This window comes from Anser cygnoides, chromosome 6 (assembly GCF_040182565.1).
Source record: "Anser cygnoides isolate HZ-2024a breed goose chromosome 6, Taihu_goose_T2T_genome, whole genome shotgun sequence".
Lineage (NCBI taxonomy): Eukaryota > Metazoa > Chordata > Aves > Anseriformes > Anatidae > Anser > Anser cygnoides.
In genome coordinates this window covers 24,568,208-24,589,475 of record NC_089878.1, presented here as the reverse complement: position 1 = coordinate 24,589,475, position 21,268 = coordinate 24,568,208, and the positions used below count along the sequence as shown (strand labels likewise).

General features: G+C 35.2%; 1 protein-coding gene across 1 annotated transcript in view; it reads left to right on the top strand.

The window, feature by feature from the left end:
* The window catches only part of PSMD14 (proteasome 26S subunit, non-ATPase 14), a 47,016-nt gene that overhangs the window by 11,193 nt on the left and 14,555 nt on the right, over nucleotides 1–21,268 (top strand). The window contains exons 4-7 of the mRNA XM_066999489.1: nucleotides 11,376–11,447; nucleotides 11,785–11,904; nucleotides 13,007–13,077; nucleotides 14,006–14,156. Of these exons, the coding sequence (XP_066855590.1) occupies nucleotides 11,376–11,447; nucleotides 11,785–11,904; nucleotides 13,007–13,077; nucleotides 14,006–14,156 (414 nt within the window). The remainder of the gene's footprint in view (nucleotides 1–11,375; nucleotides 11,448–11,784; nucleotides 11,905–13,006; nucleotides 13,078–14,005; nucleotides 14,157–21,268) is intronic.

Genomic DNA, 21,268 nt, shown 5'->3' with positions numbered 1-21,268 from the left:
GGCTAATAAACGTCTGATGAAGACAATATGCATGCTATCGTTCCTAAAGTGATATTTTAACAGTAAGTTTTCCTTCCAGCGACTTGTGGCTTAGAAACTTTATGGACCATTTCCTCTTTATTAGTCGTAGATGGATGAAGGACTGCCATCTTGGGGTGGGGAAAAGAGGAAGGAAGATAACTTGATAGCTTTTGGCATCACATAAGCAATCCACAATGTTTTCTGGCAGTAAACTTAGTCATTAACCTCATGTCCCTTGAATGAGAAGATACCTGTGTTAGTTTTGTACATGGTGCCATAAATAAGACCTTCTTTGCAACAGTTCTTTGTGCAAGATTGTCTTAGATGCTTGATATTGTAGGCATCTGAATTTATACTTGATATGCATATGATGAGTGAGGTTGTTTTTTTAAAAAAAAGGAAAAGTTAGGGAACACACAAAGTGACAAAACATCTATTAGTCCTTTCATTTCCCTTCTGTTGTTCATGGGAGTTTAGATTTTGGAAGTACCTCCTCCTCTTGTCCTTCTCCTGTATGGTCTCTTCTCTTCCTGACTCCGCTTCTTGTCATGCTGGGCTTTTTAGTTATATCCCCTTTCCTATTTCATTCTTTTCTGTATCATATCACGTTGATATCCCCATGAAGCACTGCTTACCACAGAATTTCACTGGTGATTTAGTACTTGGTTTTGCATTGTACATTTGCTGCAGACAAATTAACAGGCTTTGTGGGGTACGTAAAAGCATTCTTCTTATGCAGCCGGCAGGAATTTGGAGCAACACTCCTCTTCATTTTGTACGCTGAACTATTGTTTGCTAGTGAAATCAGTTCCACATATGCCTCTATTAGGCAATCCTACTGGATACTGTTTCAGAGTGTGAGTAAATTAAGAGAGCAGAGCTCTTTCCCTGACACTTTGAGAACAATAACGCAAGCTATACAAGTTCTTGTCCATGCAAATGCATCCTGTCTCTTTTTCTCAGTCCAGGTGTGAGAGGAAGCAGTGAAGTAATTATATTTTTTAATTTTTAATTTTTCAAATGATTTTTTTTGAAAATAGCTTACATTGCTCTGTCAGTGCAGAAGTTCTACTGCAATATATGGAAAATAAAATTGTTCCTCTACTTCTGAATTAACATATTTGACGGCAGGGGGAAGGGGAAAATATCCAAATGGGAAGGAAGGGAGAGAAGTGACCTGCGTCTTACAAGGAGTGTTTACACCTTGACTTGGAATAGAGAAAATAGAAGTGCAGATAGCTATTTTATTTGAATAATGGACTTGCCAATTAGCCATCAAGTGCTTCCATCTGTGAAATAGTTGATCAGATGGGTTAGCTGGGATGTTTCCAGATTAGGGCATTGTAAATGGCACTTGAAAACTGTCACTTTGATTATGAGGTTTCAAGCATTGCACTGCTTGATGCTGTGGAACCTTTTCCCTCATATTATCATGGTTTTTTAGAACATACTGATCCCATTTAGTAAATCTATGGCACCGTGGGAACTTGGGAGACCTGCCACTGATTTAAAGTTCTGTTTCATCTGCTAATCTAGCCAGGATGGCTATTAGAAAAGAGCACTACTACTGGTCTGGTTTTCTGAGAGGCTTCAGAATAAGAGTTTAAGATCTGGCAGGCAAAGGAGGGTCAGTAGCTCATTCCCAATTATCAATTAAATGAAGGTTTCCTTGAGTTAGGTCATGGGAGTAAACTGATGTATATTAAAGTAAATGGCATGTTCTAGTTGGCTGATCTTCATGCTAAAATTCTCTTGTGTAATAAAGCACCTTATTGAAAATTGTTTTGGTTAACTGCTTCTTGAAACAGCTTGTTCTTAGTTTGGAGGATACAGGTGTATTTATTGAATACTGTTGTCTTTAACATCAGGAACTGTTTTTTTCTTTGGAAAGATGTGGAGTGTTTCTTGTAGTTCTTGGTATCTGTTGCACCTGCATGACTTGATTATTCCTGTGACTCCTGGGCGTGTACACTTTATGTGGCCTGAATTGTGATGATACACAGTTCTCTGCTTCCCATGTGTTTCCAGCTTCAGGTACTCCTTTTGAGAATGTTCTGCAAGAGCAATAAGTCTGAATTATAGGTCTTGAAATTCTGCATCGTTACTGTGCCATCACTTTGGTGATGATTTCCACCACAAATTCCAAGTGCTCAGAATGCTGCTGGTATTGCTGAAATATCCCATGTACATCCCAGTTGAAGAAGCTAGGTATACGACGTGGGTGGCTGACCCCAGTTCTACCTTTTTCCCCAGAAGCTATCGACCCATTTAAAGAGTAAGAAATTTTAAAACTTTCTCAGTGACAAACATTGGTCACCCATTGGAAACCATCCAACATCAACTCCCATGGAAAGTTCAAAAAACTTAATCGCCTGTGTGATCTCCTATAGAAAATCTCGGTTAAATCACAGGATGGTTAAGGTTGGAAGAGATCTGTGGAGGCTGTCTGGTCCATCCCTCTGCTCAAGCAGGTATCCTTGCTTGACATTATATATATATATATATATATATGTTTTATGTATATGTATATGATTGTTTTCAGGGAGTGGAAAAAGCGCTTAAGATATACTAAACTGTTCTCTTTTACTTTGACTGAGATGAGTAGCTCATTGCATCAGTTGGTTGAACAGTCTTGTATTAAAACACTAAAATTTGCATATCAAATTTAGGGTGCCATTGTGGCCCACTGGAGATGACAGCTCTGTGGATAGTGTAGGCTTAATCTGAAAGTTGTTGGGCATTACTGAAGTCTGGGTATGTTTTTCCCACATTTGAAATACGGTTCAGTAATTGTAATGTTATTTATATCCAACAGTGCTAATGGGGGCAAGAGTATGGGGACATGCTAGAATCACATTAGGAACTGTCATACAATTGTCTGAGCTGATGGGTACTTACACACAGTGTGTACTTTTTTCATGGTGTAAAAGATGCCTTAAAGTGTGATGGGCCATGCTACAGTCATGCCTTACTAAAAATAACAAAGCTAGTGGGTTGTGCCTGAGCATTATCAGCTTCCTGTGATCTACTATTTTCCTGTAAACTCCTAAGACCATTCTTAGCTGTCTACTCTTGGCCGCAGATTTTAAACTTCTTTATTTCTAATAATTAGGCAATTAGCTTCTCTTTCCTCAACTTAATTGCCAGTGTAGTCCAGCTGACTTTCCCCAGAAGAGACAAAGGAACTTGGACAAGGAAATGAATGTAGTCATAATGAGAAAATAGCAAAAAAGACTAAACAAGAGCAGTCATCCTTGTGCCTCTTGCGTTATACATGTTCACTTGTAACATTCCACTCTGTAAGCAGAGAACAGCTCCTGTACAGTGATCTAAATTGCTGCTTTTTTCTGAAAACCCATGCTATTGAATGTTGCAATGCTACTGTGCGGCACCTTTGAACAAGGGCTTGTTTTCTTTGTGTGGTATAGAAGATTTCTCCTCAGGTTTTCCTGGAGCCATACGTTAGTGTTCTTTGTGTATTAATGTCAGTGGGTGTTTTCTTTTTTTTTTGGAAGTATTACAAATAACTAACCTTCCTTCTGAGTTTCTCAGTTAACCTGCTTGTGTCCAGAGTACCAGCTCTTTACAACAGCAAGCCCAAATGTGTAGAACCAAATACTTTCTAAGTTAAGTGTAAGTAAACCCTATTTAACTGCTGTGCTCCACAAAGTGTGCTTTAGGGTGACCTCAGACAGCACACACTGAAGGCTACCTTGCTGCTTGGTGGAATTGTTTAGAATAAGATAGTGAAAAGTCTAGATTAGAGCACAACTTTCTGAAGGCAGGCAAAAATTACAAATCCCGATTAGTTATATGCCTTGAGGCTCTCGTTTCTAAACCTCAGTAGCTGCTGTAATGATAGAAGTAGATGACAGATTAGTTTTGGTTCTATTTTGGAGTGAAACCAACCTTTAGTATTTTTTTTCCCCAGTAGTTTGAGGCTGTGAAGAGTAGTACTTTTCAAAGATGTGTACAACACTATGTCCCTGTTTTTATTGCTTTTTTGCTAACAATAACTCTGATAATAAGAGATGTTAACTGCATTGGTGATGCATGCCTTCCCTTGATTTTTCTTGCTTTTCTTGATTTTTGTCTTAATAAATTTTGATTGATACGCTTAAGTGGCCACTTCATGCAACAGTTGGGTTGGGAACATAACAGAAAAATCTGAGTATTGCAAATTGCATCAGTGGTGTATACAAATCACTTTATATTGTGGCTACATTTTAATATTGGGTTAATAATTATGTGCTTCTAACAAAACATCAGACTAACTAGAGTGAGTCTCTCAAGTACCATGTAGCATAACTAAGCTTATATCAAAACTCAACCAGCACCCGGTCATTGCCAAATCCTGTTATATTTTCTCTTAGTAAGCTGTAAGCCTTAGTAGTCTTAAATGATATTCTCTATGGGAACACTGGAAAACAGGAAAGCTGTTTTTTGTAGAAGACGCAAATTTTATGCCTGTCATTTTAGGCAATTAGGTAAGCAAAATAAATTGCATACTAAAGGTATATGGGAAATCTCGGGTGTACCCATATAGATGGATTATTGTACCTCTTTCATGAAACTGTAAGTAATGCAAGAGAGATCGCTGGCAGAAGGATAAATTTTTTCTACTCAACGTTTTGAATGGACAGGCTAGAAATGTAAGCTAAGTTTTTTGGATGCTTCTATTGTTGATTTTTTTTTTTCTGTTTTTAATTAAAATTCTGACCAGCTTCTCTATGGAGTATCTCAATGAGCTAGTCAATATTTTTGTTTGAAGGTTTTTTTTTAATTTAAAACAAACAAGCAAAATAGGTAGTAAATCTTTGGCTCTGCTGAAGAGGTGTTTGTAAACTGATGATCCCAACCCATTTAGCCAACTGCTCAGAGCTATACAAAGTTCCGTGTTCTGTAATTTTGGCTTTTGAAGAGGAGGGAGATGGAAAATGTATGTTTCAAGTCCGTCTGTATTGCTGTTGTTGAGTTCTGCTGTAAACATGAACCTGGATAAACCTTTTTTCCTTTTTTTAGGAGGCAGGATTTTGTAAAATATACTGAGGCAGTTTTTTTCTTTAATACAGCCTGTTAAGGCTTTCAGAAAGATATTTTTAATTTAAAGTAGCAATTGATGCCATAATATTTCCCTAGTATCCCTACTCCATTTTGGAGCCTGAGACTGTCTGAGACTAAACATATTACTGAAATTTTTATTTCATCTGACATATGGTGTAACAAGACAATGTGATCCTTTCAGAAATCTAGGCTGTTTGTTGAGGCTTATGGTATTTTGTGGTCTGTTATGTATGCTTGATTATAATTGGTATAAAAATGGGCCTAAACATACAAACTGTTTAGACATAATGCTTGCTTCAAAATATAATCCTGTTGATGTGGAACTAACTGTAAAATTGTGTGTGTACTAGCTGGAAAACTGCAATAAAATTTCAAATTTCTACTAATTAGCGTGTGATTCACAGTGCAAACTAATATATTTTTATGAACTTTTTAGGATTTTTCACTCTTTATGAATTAGATCATTTGCTCTGGTGTTTATCATGACAGTGTTGTTAGAACTGTTGAGATATGGAAATGTGGCTTATTCCCTTTTGCCACTTCCACTGACTGACTTAATATTTTCAAGGGTATTGTCTCAGTACAGAAACACTGCTCCACAATCACAACTTAAATAAGGTTTCTAGATTTAGCAATGGGTAAAAAGTACTATGCTCTTCTAAGAAAATCCTTGTGAATTCATCGTTATACCACTTCTCTACAAAGGGTAAGTAGAGAAGAGAAGAGTACTTAGGTGACTTCTTAAAGTCTTTTTATCATCACTCATACTTCTGCCTACTTTGCATATTTGCTTGATTTTGTGTCATTTTTGCATGTAATATTCTGTGTTTGTTTCCTTCCCCTTTCCAAACTATTTGCTACTGGATTTACCTTTATAAAAACGGGAGCTTTAAGCTCACTTTAAGCATTTGATCTTTACACATATCTTTTAGCATGCTAAATTATTTTATTGTGACTGTCATTGCTTTTATACCCTAGATGCCCTTTTCCTCCTTAGTTCATAATAAATGTGATGATTATCTGGAACACTTACAATGGAGGTGGTTCAGTAGCGGAGTAAAGGGAAAAGGGGGTTGTGAACACTTTTTTTTTTATTTCAAAAGTACGGCAAGTTTTTATGTCTTTTTAGTTAATCTTTCTCAATTGTCTTCAGATATAACAGCTGAAAATATGTACTGAAGGGGTTAAGTCGGCATGAAAGAATTCATTTCCACTTTAATGACCTAGCCTTGCTGGGTTAGGACGATGGGGAACATGCTTCTGACTTGTACTCCTATTGCCAATTAACACCTCCTATAACAGGTTGCCTCAGCTAGTCATTGAAGCAGAGGCAGTAGAAATAGTTTACATGCAGCTTGTTTTTCACACTAGTTGTTTAATACTCACAGAATTAAACTATTAAAAGGTTCTTTCTTGCCTTACTGGGAAAGAAATAAACACTACAGCGGTCAGCGTTCGCATGCGTGTCCTATGTTCATGTTCAAATTGTTCCAATTGCAAGAAAAAAGTCATGATTGCAATGGTTCTTATATTTTACACAGCAATGTTATTTGATGCAATAAAGCTCAGATTTGCTCTACAACACTTTGCCTTTTTTTATTACATCTGCCCCTGTAAAACCGGGTTTCTTTGTTGAAACTGCTCTGCTGTATTTCAACATCATCTTTTGTTCTATTAGCGTGACAGTAGAACAGTATTTAAGATCCATTTAGACAATAGAAAGTGTCTCTATTTGTGGAGTATTTCTCACTATTGATAGTGTAATTAATCGAGTCCACTTCTTATACCAATTTGAATAAATGTGAAATACTACAAATAAAGAGCAGTGCTCTAAAATGACACTTTAGTTCACATTTAATCAGCAGGTATTTTAATAACATAATAAAATTGGCTAAATAATTGATACCAGTTCACACTAAGAGAAAGGTGGAGTAATATACCTAAAAGTGTTAACAAATTTGCTAAAAGGCCTGAGTAGATAACACTTCAAGGCGTTAGTTTTTATCCTGTTAGAATGGCAAACGCCTTTAACACTTCGTCAACAAGGCCTGCCCAAGTAAAGGGCTGCTTTTTATATTGGATCATCTTTTTAACTGTTTGAAACAAAAATTGTATAGTGAATAATTTTAATACCTCACCATAATCCTCTGTTCTAACCTGAATGTAATTCCTTTTCCGTTACAAGTCTTACTGGAAACACCTTGAAGCAAAAATAAAATGCATTGCAATATTGTTAACGTTACCGGTTGTCAATGAAATTGGGATTCAGCCACTTTAAAACAACACCAGAATTTGATTAGATTGTACAAGATGACTGGCCTTCAGGCACCCTTTTGCTGGACTGATGTGTATAGCAGATTTGGAATAAAAATCATTTTTCAATAAGTATCACTATAACATTGTTCTTTGAGATTATTTTAAGAACAATCTTTAAATTTTAGTAATTACTGTATTCTTCAGCTTATACAGGAACGATTAGGAAAAAGAATATTCTCCTTGCTCTTTCTAAATCCCATTTTTCTCCAGTTCCCCAAGAAATTATTCAATAAAGCTGTGGGCAGGCATGAAGAAGGCAGCATGTTATTTTGCAGTGAGATGGACAGTTACAAAACTGTAGTGGGAGAACTGCATGACCTTTGAGTACCATAATAAAACCAAAAATACCAGCAGATCTTCTGCACTACAGATACAAATGCTTTCTTGTTTAGGTTTCTGACACCAGTTAATTTAATTTAGTACTCTGCTTCATGAGGACGGTGCTCCTTTGTTAAAGTTGGCAGGCAGTGAAGTTTATGAACAGTGATAATAGCACATGCTGTGGAGGGTCAGCGTAAAATACTTTGCCTCCATGTAGAGATTAGCTAATAGTCTTTCCCCCCCCCTCTTTTTCCATGATGAAAGAAATGAATAAATGTCTGTAGAAGACGAGCAGAAACAGGCCCAAGAACTCTCCAGACGTGTAATACGTGGCTGCCACGTGCTGTGTAACTAGCTGACGGGAGCTACAGCTCTCGCTCCGGCACCATCTTAGAACATCGGCCCTTTCTGGAGAAGGAAGTGGTCAGAGTGGAAGTAAACCGCTTCCTGTTCCAAATGCCCTTTTTTTTTTTTTTTCAAATGGCATCATGTAAAGCAAACTATTTGGAAGACCCAAGATATATTCTGTTGGTTTTGTCAGTTAGATCTTTAAAAGTTTTATGTTAAGAATCTTTAAAGAACTTTGGCCTTATAATTTTCTGTAGGAGGATAAGTGTGTACCTGTACTATTTTGTGTGCCATCTTACCTTTGGTAGGAAAATAAAAGGAAATTCAATCTATTGTGAAGGTAGATTGTGGACAAGTTTTAACCTATAGACAGTGTCTTTCTCAAAATTCCTGAATCAGTACATCCAAATCAGCTCAGAACTCTGAGAAGTTATTTTAATCTATAACCAGAAAAAGAATGGAATATAAATGTGAGAATAAATACATATGATTGGTACACTGCAACAAGTTATCATCTTTTCTAATAATTAGTAATTATAATCTAAAAGGAGAACAGAGTAGACAAAGGGAAATCGTGAGGTCTTCACAAGCAAGCAACTAGTTAACATACACTGTACTATATGAGCCTGTTAGCTAATAAATCAACACGATATTTGCATTGTAGATTACAATTAGGTAATTTTTAAGTTTATTAATTGAACTGGATGAGAAGAGCTGGAGCTTTAATATTTTTATGATCTAGGGCGTGTGCTTAAAGTGAAACAGTGAAGTTTTCAGTTGCTGTCTACTAATGGTGTAGTCATTTTATTTGTGTATACATATAGCTAAACTACACGTAGTGTGTAAAACTACATTTTTACATGCATAGTTATAGTTAAACTACATGAAAAGTGCAAAATCATAGAAGTGAATGCTATGGCTTAAAAAAAAAAAAGAAAAGAATGCTAGGCAAAGTTGATTTATACTAGTGGAGTGTTCCCTGATACATAAGCGGTATTCCCTTTGCTGAAAATGAGTTGCTGGCTATGGGTGCTGGCCTTCGTCTGTGTCTAAAACTTACTTTGTAGAATGCCCAAAGGATCAATAGCAAATATAATATTAAATACTTCTGGACCATTGCTACTGCAAACAAAAATTTCAAACCTCTAACAAGTACAGAAATAATGAGAGAGAGATTAGGAATGAGCACAGTAGGTTAACGCCCAGATTTTCTTCCTATCCTTGCTTAAGTTAACAGTATTTTAGCTGCCTTGTTACAGAAACAAAATGTAATAATATTTGTCTTTGTCTCCTCGCTCTAAGTGTTGACTCTACTGACTGATTTTAAATAGATTTTAAAATGGGAAAAGTTACGAAGAATAATTAAACTCTTACAAGTTGTGAACACAGGTGTCTATGTAGGGGACAGAGACATGATTAATGCCTCAGCTGCAGGAAGGGTGTCAGTGTGATCTGCCATATTAACAGACATTAGAGAGTACATGCAGGAGAGCCAATTTAAATGTCATAATCTGTGGAATAAACTTCAGTTAAGTTCCTGAGTTTTGAGAAGCCAATCTCAAGCATGAACATTAGTTTTCCAGAAATCACAGCTTTTCAGTTTAAAAAATAGCGAATGTTGAAATGCAATGCTTGCTTGCAGAGAAAATCTAGAAAAAAAAAAGAAATCTAGGAGAAATGTAGAATATTTATATGGTGATATCATATATATGATATATAATGTAGAATATATATGTGGTCATATCACAGTGTTAATGTTATGGTTCTTCCTGATACAGAGCCAAGGTCACTTAATTTGTACTTTTGCAATCACTTCAGACTCTCTCTGGTGTAAAACTGGTAGAAAATTGGAAAGGAGCTTTGTACACATAGAAAGTTGTTGTTATCAAACTATTTTTTTAAAATTAAAAAAGTACCCTTATCTGTGTTTTCTTCTTAGCTGTGATTAAATGGAAATACAAGTCTTCATGCTTTCCAAGTATTAAGTGAAAAGAAGAAAATTTAGGATAAACTTTAAATGAAGCAGGAAAAATACACTTAAAAATGTAAAATTACACCTTTGGATGAAAAAAGCACAGTACCAAAAAACAATTAGGCATTTGAAGCTTCATCAGCCAAGCATTTTGGTTGTAGTATATTTGGACTAAGTGTTTTGGTGCCCCGTGGATCTGGTTCTGCAAAATGTTCTAATGAACTGCTTGTAAATTTTTCACTTTAAGTGTTATACTGCATATAACGGCGGAATCAAAGTTCTAACCTAGCCTTGCATAATGGTACCATTTCCTTTCCTTCTTTAATTTAATGGGGAGCATCTTTCTTTCCCATACTCCATGGTTGCTTTGTAGCCATTACAAGTTTGTTCTGCGTCACTTAGTGCAGAGATAACCTTTTGTCTTTTCATTTGAAATTTGCTGTACACAATTTGTTAACAAAGTAATGAATGTTGTGCTAATTGGCTGTAATGAGGTAAGCTGATACGGAATTCTGTATGTAAGAGCAATATGTCTCGTGCTCTTCAAGAAGGGGACAGTTAAACTGCTGCCTCCTGTGTTTTTCATTTTCAGCAGTACAGAGAACCTGTTTCAACCAATCATTCACACCTGGGACAGTTGTGCTAATTTTTAAATAACTACTCGTAAGGCAAAGAGCAAAGTATTTTGTTCACAGCTTTTCCACCTAGGGATCGGAGGTCCGTTTTTTCTCTCACTGTACCAGTGCATCTGCAAAGTACTCCCATAGCCTTTATCTGCAAGTCCTCTTTAGCTGAAAGCTGATGAAGCAAAGGGAAATTGCTGTTTGTGTTGGTGCCAGTTAATCATGCTAGCCCAGCAGCATTTACATTCACACCACTGTAAGAAACACATAGTTAATTGGAGAACTGGCCATATTTTACAGCTGACGAAGGTTAGCTTTGCGGCAAAGCTGACTAATGGAAACTTAATCCGACTGTTAGTCTGTATGTCTTGTAACAGGTTTGTACCCAGTGCAATACTTGCCAGTTTTTTACGTGACTGATTCTGACAAGATTGCTGTTTAGGCTGGTATTGTTCTAGGGATGGGGGAGACGGGATGGAGGCTAAGTGTTTTTTTATTGCAAAACAGGTTAGTGTAGGAAGGCGCTATAAAAAAGCATTTGGGGCTTGCGTGTGCTTTTTTTTTGTTTGTAAGAACTGCATCCAGCACACAAATTCCAAATCTTACATGCATTTTTCTTTAAGTTTCATAACGTGGAACAGTAAAGGAAATGTTTAGGAACGGCTGTAACAACTGTGGAGATAATACTTGATTATTTATTCTTTTCATAGGGGCCACCAACAGATGCTCCTGCGGTCGATACAGCGGAACAGGTTTATATCTCTTCCCTTGCGCTGCTGAAAGTAAGTGTCTCGTGTGTGCTACAGCTGTGTGTGGTGCTGAGACTGAGTACCTGGCACCTACCCAGACTTTATGGACTTGTGCTCTTTGACCAGCATCTGCTGGTCAGACTAATTTTTACAATGCATTTAATATTGAGTGGAACTTTCAAAATAAGAAAGTTATTTCTCTTTTTATGGCTTAATTTTTACTGTCTTATAGTGCCTTACAGTTTCCAAAAGTGCTGCAAGTTGCAAATTATCAATAAAGAAGCAAAGGCTGGAAGAACTATCCCAGGTCAAACTTGAACCTCCTGTTAAACATATATAGTTAAACAATATCATTTGGTCTGAATTCCAGATGTTGAAACACGGTCGTGCTGGTGTCCCTATGGAAGTTATGGGTCTGATGCTTGGGGAATTTGTTGATGATTACACTGTGAGAGTGATTGATGTTTTTGCTATGCCACAGTCTGGAACGGTGAGTTCTTGCAGCTAGACTTTTTATTTTTTTCTTTCCACATAGTAAATAATTTGTAAAAGCTTTTCCTTCCTTACCTATTTGTTCAATCTTATTTAAGCTGTCTATACCTATTGGATATAATCTGAACATGTCTGATTCACGTATCGATACCTTAAGTTTATGCTTAGATAGTGTTTGATTGTTTGTATTTTAAGGGTTTCAGTAAAAAAAAAAAAGCGAAAACTTCATTTCTGAAGCAAAGACTAATACATATAGTGTACTATACACCAGTGTATATCACTGGAGATCTGTTGTGTCTTTATGTGTAAATTATATTGGTATAACACCACTTACAAGACTTACGAATTGATAACTTTAAGAACTCATGTACTAGCCAAGGGAAGGATTCAAAAATGTAAAGGTTTGACTAGAAATGTATCATGTCCTTAATTGTGATGATGCTATAGATACACTTCAAAATCTCTTTGACAGATCTTATAGTGGCATATCTCTTAAATGATACTTTTTAATGGTGTGAAAAAATTAAGCATTTTAATTTTGAGTAAGAATATTAATGTTATGAAAATATATTTTAAAGAGATGATGAACCAATATTTATAATTGGAATTGATGGTACTTTTTTGTTTAACAAATAAAATACTGCAATTAAAAAAGTACAGATCCCTTTGTAACTCATAGCTCCACAACAATGAAGTATTTAAATTCTTTTGTCCTGACTTTGTGTGTATTCATACATAGTCAGTATATGTAGAATTAACAAAAAGCTGTTATTTCTCTTTAACAAAATTTATTGAGTTGAACTTGTGAGAAACAACAGGCCAGAGCTTACAGAACAAAAAGCAGGTAGAAAAGACGAATCATAGTAGAAATTACTTAAATGACAGTTCAAAATCTTTTTTAGATTTTTAAAACATTCATTGACATACATTTATAAATAGTATTTTACATTTAAGGGTGTTCTAAAGTAATCAGGTTTCCTTTTTTAACAGATGCTTGTGACATTGTGTTTAAATTTTTGTTTGTGAAAAGTAACACGTAAAAAGATTTGAAGTATTACTACATGTGCAATTACCATGATTTCTGCTGCTTTTTACATCAGGGTGTCAGTGTGGAGGCAGTTGATCCTGTATTTCAAGCAAAAATGTTGGATATGCTGAAACAGACAGGAAGGTAAGTCACCCTGAGGAGACCTGAGAATAACAAATACTCCCTGCATGTTGTTTAGAAGAAACAGCTGGCTCTCTGTAAAACTAGTGAAGTAGGAGCTGCTATTAAGTTTTAAAAAGATATAATTGGTCCAGAAAACGGGTGAGTAACGTAGCATGTAATTCAGTCCACCTCATGCCTTTCAATTGTCAGGAGGTTGTCAGTTATATTAAACCCACATCTTTGATTATTGCACAGAAAGAATGCTGCTCAATTTAGTAAAAGATTGATTTTTTTTTCAATTAAGATTTAAAAAAATCACAAAGTTTTAGCTTATTTATGAGCAATTTTAATAAAAAGAAAGGAGAAATTATTTGCTAAAAGATTCTAGGATTTAAATAAATTTTTATTTCACTCCTACCTCTCAACAGTTGTCGTCTGCTTGCTCAAATTCTTTTACTGTGGGAAAAACTTCAAAATTAATGTTAGCAAAAAGCTCAGCAGCTGAACAGAACAGTGCAAATTGCTTTTTGACTGAGTTCCTAGTTCTACTGCTGGTTTAATTGATATTTAATCCTTTCCCACCGTTAGTTCCCGTTGTCCATGTCTGAAATGGACTTTCTGCCGTGGAAATTCAACCCTCGATGCCAAGGAGTTAAAGAGTAGATATTTACTCAAGTGCTGAAAGGGTAAAAACTGGTTCAAGGAAGGTGTGGTAACGGTGAAAAACTGAAAGCATGATCTTCCACTGCTAATGTGCATCCCTTAATGATAGCCCTCTTTTGTCACATTTATTCATATCCATGTTTTCACCATAATATGGAGAGTAATTTAAATATTTCCAATGGTGTTTTTTCACAGATCATCTTAATTTATACCCTGGTGTTTTATTATTTCTTCTTGTGTTGCATGTTTTTATTTTTAAAGAATCTCGGTGTTCTCTTTGTTTCAGACCTGAGATGGTAGTTGGTTGGTATCATAGTCACCCTGGCTTTGGCTGTTGGTTGTCTGGTGTAGATATCAATACTCAGCAGAGCTTTGAAGCCTTATCGGAAAGAGCTGTTGCTGTGGTGGTGGATCCCATTCAAAGTGTAAAAGGAAAGGTATAGTAGCTTTTTTATTTTTTTTAAGGTACTTCAGTAAGAATTAGTATGGAGGCACTGTATATATGTGTAAGTTCTTGATTTTTGGAGGCCCATCCTCCCTTAAAAATAAATAAATAAATAATCTCACCGTAAATGAAAACATCCTCATCCACTTACTTTGCACCTTACATCAGTAGTCCTAAACAAGCTGGAACTCTTTGATATTGTCAGTACACATAACCGGTCATAATCCTCACTTCATATTTTGCTTTTCAGGTGTGACTCAACATTTTTGCAACAATAATCCAAGTGTACATTGTTTCAGAGATTTCATTTTAGCCACAAAATCTAAGATCAATTATTAGCAGATCAGAATAGATTTAGCCCCTTCATGTGGGTACCAATAAGGCATTGATTTATAGGCATTACATATGATGGCTCTTAATAGCCTTCCTATTCCAAATGCTTTTGGCAATAAAACTTTACAGAAGACTCGATATCAAGTGTTCAAGATTTTCAGAAAGTGTGCAGATAGATGATTAAGTATGTTAAATGATTATGAAAAGAGATTAACTTGCAAAGCATATTGGGTTATAGTTGTCCTTTGTTGAAATCTCTTTTGTTCTTGTTTAGTTCTCTTTTTATTTCTTTCTAGCCCCATATGCCATTTTCCTATTTCCTGCCTCATGACAGCAGGGAGCAGCTCTATTATCACCTTCACAGAGCTGTCTGCAAATGTGAGAGGCAATTCGATTTTGCTCAACCACAGGGAGAGTGGATTAGAAAAACTACAGAACGTACAGAAATTGGCTAGGTGGTTTACTGCTTTAAAATACTGCTGAGGTGTTTTGTTTGAGCATGCACTCCCATTGTATTGTAGAATAATTATTGAAATGCATCATGGTATATATGGATGATATTAATGTAAATTTATAAATATTTAAAAAGTAAGTATTCATTTTCTGTAAAGCTGTAGTATGTTTCCTGTGAGAGATTATACAGAAGCTACCGAACAATTCCACTAAGGTTTCCTTTAATTTCATAATAGAATATTGTGAATCTATGGTTTCACTTAAAGTTTTTTGTTTGTTTGTTTGTTTTTTAGTTCTGATTCTTTTATCATATTTGTTTATGTAAATACAGGAAATTTAAAAAAAATTGTTTGGAAGCTATTAGATGTCGAAATCAATTTTGCTGTCTTTTAAATTACATAAAGAGTGGAAGAATATATTGGTAGTTCTTGTGGAAAAAAAATACTGCAGTAGAATATTTAATTAGTGCTGACTTTTTTCTGTAAGTTTTGCTTTATGCTTACTTTTATTTTCTCACTCAAGTATGAATGTTGAAACAAAATTATTTTGTCAAAATATAATTGGGGGTACTATACCAAAAATTTAGAGCTCTCTACCTATTAAATCCATTAAGGGGAAAAGCCTCCCAGTAAGTCACACTACTGTTATACCACACTTCCACACTTGCTCACTAAGTGGTGTGGTTTTTTTTTTCCACTGTTGTTTGACACAGATGTCATCTTAAATAAGGGTCTTTGTTCTCCTCATGTAAATAATATTTGGCATTTTTATTTTGAATTTTTGTCCATCTAAACATTTCTCAGTTACATCTTTTCTTATGGCATTGCTGCCAGTACTTGAGATCGCTGGAAGTCTTGTAATGTTTGTTTCTAATGTGTCTAGATGCTACAGTAAGAATAAATTGCATTCTCAGGTTTCACGACTTTAAAAAAAAAAAATATTTCTGGTAAGTGCATCCCCAAAGTTTAGAAATAGAAAGAATACCCCAAATTATGAATAGTACTTCAGATTAATTTCTTGATTTTAGTGGTTGAGATTGGGCTGCGGGATGTATATGATTTTTATATCCTTGGTCGGCAAGTTCACTTGCATTGAAATGTATTTTGATTTTAGATGAACTGTAAGAACAGATTTATTAGAGCTGGGGAGATTTTTTAGGTCAGTTTTGACCGTTTTGTTTGTATGGCTTCCTTAATGTGCTGTCTAGTGCCCCTTAGTATCATAGACAATTTGAGTTTAGCCTATTTCAGGGAAGTACCTGTGTTTTCTCAGCGCCAGCAAACGAAGAAATGCTTGTAGAGGTAATTTTGTTGCTGTAGTAGCCGCTGTACTGGTGGGCTTTTGCTAGTGCATGTAGCTGCATGAGTCCAAGATCATTACTCATTATACCTTTTACCAGCATAACTGTGTGGCAAAAACTATTGTGAGCATGTGGCATAGAAGATTTTAATGTGGTGTATTTTGACTGAGATTAGAAGTATTTAAAAACGAGTCCAAAATAACACATTAGCTAATTTTAAACCTGCCTGAGGCAGGTCCATGCCCAGATAAATTACTATGGTTTGTAGTCAGTGAAGCAGTAGTGGTGGTGCTAGTGAGGGATAAAGCAGGGCACAGGTTATTTTCATGTGTCAGGAAGTTGAAATGAATTCTGGTGAGGAGCCTCAGGTTCACCTTGTCTAACCAAAGCATTAGAAAGCGGTTTGCCCCTGTCACTGGTAGAAAGCTAAAACTTGTTAACTTCTTTGTTTGCTCTCCTAATCTGGGCACACATCTTCTGATTCCAAGCATCTATTAGGACTGTGGTTTGGGACTGCAATTCAAAGATCAGAAGACATAATTCTCATCTGTTTAAAAAAGGCATTTCTTGTCTTCTTAAAGCCCTTGAACAGAATATGAAATCCACATATAAAAATAAAATCCTTAAATATTGTAGGACACAGGAAAGGCAACTCTAGTACTGATCTTGTAACATTACACACATATATTTTTACACAAGCAGTATTCTTTTCCATGACTATGTACCATATATTTCAATATTTAGGCTAATAATGTTCCAGCTGCTTGTAAAAACTCATATGTTTTATATATATATATATATATATATATATATTTTGTGTATATATATATATATATATATAACTTTAGCTCAGGTCAGTGTTAGCAGAACCCAGAGAGAAAAAGCTTTGTTTTGGCTTTTTTTTTTGTGTAATTGATTTTTGTGAATAAATTCAAAGTAAGCATGGTAAAATGTGGAGAGTGGAGCAACCTGTCTAGCTGTCACTTTATCTTGTACTTATTACAAAAGCCTTTAAAAAAAAAAAAATCTCCGGTTTTCCAGTCTGTGAAATGGGAGTTATAATACATATTTAGAATATTCCGCAGAAGTAATTTCATTAAAGATCTGGATTAAAGCTAAATATTGACATTTTATATTTCTTTCCAACATACATTTTGAAATCTCAGTACAGAGAACTATATACCTTTGCCAAATGTTAAAAATAAATTTTTTGGACCTTAACTTAGCAGCTGTTCCTCACCTCTTAAGGAAAATATAACTACATTAAATGCACTGTAATGTAATTTCTTTCACTTTACAAACATTATCTATATGTTAACAGTCATATGTTAAATATAGCGGTGTTTTCTTTTTAAACTATTTTAAATTTAGTCTTTATTTTACTTATTTAACTATATTAGAAACCTTTATTTAGAAAAAGTCACCACTTAAAATGGTTTGCTTTTCTGAGAGGTAGTTCATTGGTTTCCCTTGATAAATAATTGCGGACAGAAAGTTTTATGAAATATCCAAAATGGTCAGTAGTCTGTTTTGTACGTCTGAGAAGTTTGATGGCACTTGTTGGTGTTTAGTATGGTATGTAACAAAATCTCTTGTTCATACAGCGAAATTTCGTGTCTGTTGCACTGTTATGTTTCCGAGCAAAGCACTGTCAGAAATATTGGTAGGAAGATCTGTTGTTTCATGGCAAAAATCGATTTTTAAAAATATTTGTTTTCTGAAGAAGACTTGTCTTTGATAAATTTTTATAAATTGTACTTTGCATGTTTGTCACCTCCTGACAGATGAAAACAAACATGCTGTGCATCTTAATCCTATGTGCGGACTGTATCCTGCCACCTCTGTAAAAGAGGTTTTTGCTGTGCTGTTGTATTGTTATCTTAATCTCATTCAGAGAATGCAAGGAGAAAAAAAACAACATTTGGGTATCCAGGTAGCAGAAATCATTCAGATCAGAAGTAATCTCAGAAGATCATATAGCCCAGCTTCGTGTGCAACAAAGGCTCCATGTTGAGTTTGGACCCAAATCACTTAGGGTTTTGTCCACTTGAGTCTTGAGATGCCACAGTCTTAAGGGGGTATCTATTCCAATGCTTTATTAGTCTGGAAGTGGCTTTTTTGTGTATGTGTGTTTGTTTTCTGGTGGTTATTTTTGTCTCTGAATATAGTCAGCAGCTTCCCATTTCAGTTTATGACTGCTGTCTCTTTCTCCTTCCGCATCAGTGAAGAACCTGGTTCTGTGATCTTAGTAGCCTCCTCTTCTGGAATTGCAAGGTCTGATGCTTCAAACAGAAGCCAGAATGTGAGCGTTAGACTAAAACCATTTTGTTTGATTTTTTTTTTTCCAGTGGGACCTCTGAATTGCTTTCCTTGGTTCAATTTATGAAATCTTTGTAATTTTATTCTAAAATGAGTCTAACAAATGTGATGAACAGTTATTATTTATTCTTTTATTTGTTTTTAAAATGTGAGATAAAAATACCCTTTTTGTGCTCCTAGAAGTCCCAAAGAGGTACTGTTTTACTGTATGTATATATATATGCATGGTTTGTCCTGAAATAGCAAATTTCTGGAGAGCTTAGCTGAGTTGCTGCTGGAAGTCTATAGCAAAACTGAGTCCGTCCAAAGCCGAGGTCATCTTTAGCAAGGGCAAGATCTTAAAATCCTTTTGAACTGGTAATGGAGAAAAATAGTGCATTTTAAATAAGTACGGTAGCTCAAATAATTTACTTTAGAATTTTGTAGTATTCTAGTCTATTTTGAATTTTATTTTCCTTTTTTTGAAATGGACAAAATTTAAATAGGCATAGGGTTAAAGACTAGAATGCCACTACAAAACTGATATACAGTTGAACAGAGGCTTGTTGTTCTATTTGCTGAATGACCTGTTTGGCTGCTGTATTCCATAAAGCTCCCCCACCTTGGTGCTTATGTTAATTCTAGATCTAGATGTCAACTTGTGTACCAGTGATATGGTTTTGTCAATACCTGATTTCAGTTTTTAACTCTTTGGAGGAATAGAGAGACTTTTTGTTCAATGATGAACATAAGAATAATGGTTTTGTTAATGATTTGATAAAAAGTAGTCTAAAAGTATAAGCCAAAAGCAGGCAGAGAACTAACAATGATTCTTCTGAATACTGGAATTGCCATCTGTCCTCAAGAATTTTCTTCAGCTGAACATAAGTCTTACGCTAGTTTCTAATAGTTTGCATACTTTCAGGCCTCCACTCTTCTCCACGACTATTATTTTCCCTTTGTACCTTTCCTTTTCCCTTGTTTGTTTAGAGGAGATAGCGGCTGCTTTTAAGGAGGCAGAAAAAAGCAATCGGTAAAATGAGATATGTGGAGAGATTTGTATAACACCTGAAATTTGACATTGAAAGTGGCCCATTAAGAATTAAGCTTGTGAGAACTTTGAGGAAGCACATAGGAGCCACCTATCAAGTTTTTTTTTTTTTACAAGCACAATTTTCCCTCCCCAGTTCATGTATTTGTCTTAGTAGTCATCTTAATAAATCTTTCTGAGAAACAAGGCAAATTCAAGTCATTAACAGCTTGAAATTATTAGTTAAAAACTAAAAGAAACTGACTATATTGTCACTACTGCTTTGAGACACGGTTGCTTTGAATTATTATGCAGATAATATTTTTCAATAAAGTATCTTCTAAAACATGTAATACCTACAATTTTATGTCAGAATATTTTATGCCTGAAACAGACCATTTTCAGAATTTCACTTGCTAACATTATTTTCTGTTGTAAATGAAAAATTCTAAAATACAGAAGGGAGCTTTATGTTGTGTAATTTTGATTACAGCTGTTTGAGATCAGGGATTATATTGTCCTGTACATTTTGTACAACATTTAGTACATTGAGATACTCTTACAGTATGTATAAAAACTTTCATCCTTGAGTATTGGATCATTACTGGCCATTAATATTGACGTATTAGTAACTTGTGGATTTTGAGATTAAAGTGAATAAACTCAATAGCTGAGAAATAACAATGGAGCACAAAGCTTTGATACTTTTCATTATCACAATTTGCATTGTAATAATGCAAAGGAAAGAAAAGAAATGTCACAATTATTGTCATAAATAATTACAGGAACACAATATTATGCATTTGTAATGTGATTGTAGCCTTTTAGTTGCCAAAACTTGAAAACAAAGTGTTCAGTTAATTCTTAGAAAAACCTTTTATGGCAATATTGCATCTTTGCGCAATAAAATGCGTCCTGTGGTATGCATGGCAATCATCCTTGGCAAGAGTGGGATTACGTCTTCCATGTAACAAACAGCTAAGTAACCACCAAATAACTGTGGAACTCAACCGTAGCATTTCTTAACATTGAGTGGTGCATTTGGTGTAGTAGCCTCCATAACAGGGAGTGAAACTTCCTCCTTGGATGTAGGCAAAAACTGAGCCAGATTTGGAGAAAAAGGAAGTAGACAACGTTTGTGTTGGTTTTGATTTACTACTCATTCAATGAAGACTGACGCTTTTTTTTCCTGAAGAATCATTTGTAAGAGATGCGTTGCATCTGCACTACTGTGTAGGACACTTGGTGTTCATCTGTGCATTTCAGTTCAGGATACGAGTTTTCTAAACCTAGGCATAAGTGACTAAGCATTGAACTGCCTTATTACTGCTGCTATACCACTCGTTTTCTACAGTTTTGTTTGAAAGCCAGCATTTTAATTGTAATTGCATGTACTCAGAATAACATGTTTTGCATATGTTAATTCCTAATTTTTTTTTAGTGGGATGCTAAAACTGTTAATATCAATGCTGGTGTTCTAAATCCTGGTGTTTGTTATGCAACATCCTTTGGTTTTGCTGTGTTTAAATTAGCAACGTATACTTACCTACTAAACCATTTACATAGGTTACTTCAGTTCATGCCCTTCCCTAAAACAAAAAAAGTTGCAAGAAGACTTTTTGTTGAAAAGTATTAAATGTTTAATTTCCTTTTGCCGTGGTGGATGTAGAATAGTCCATTTATCTTCATT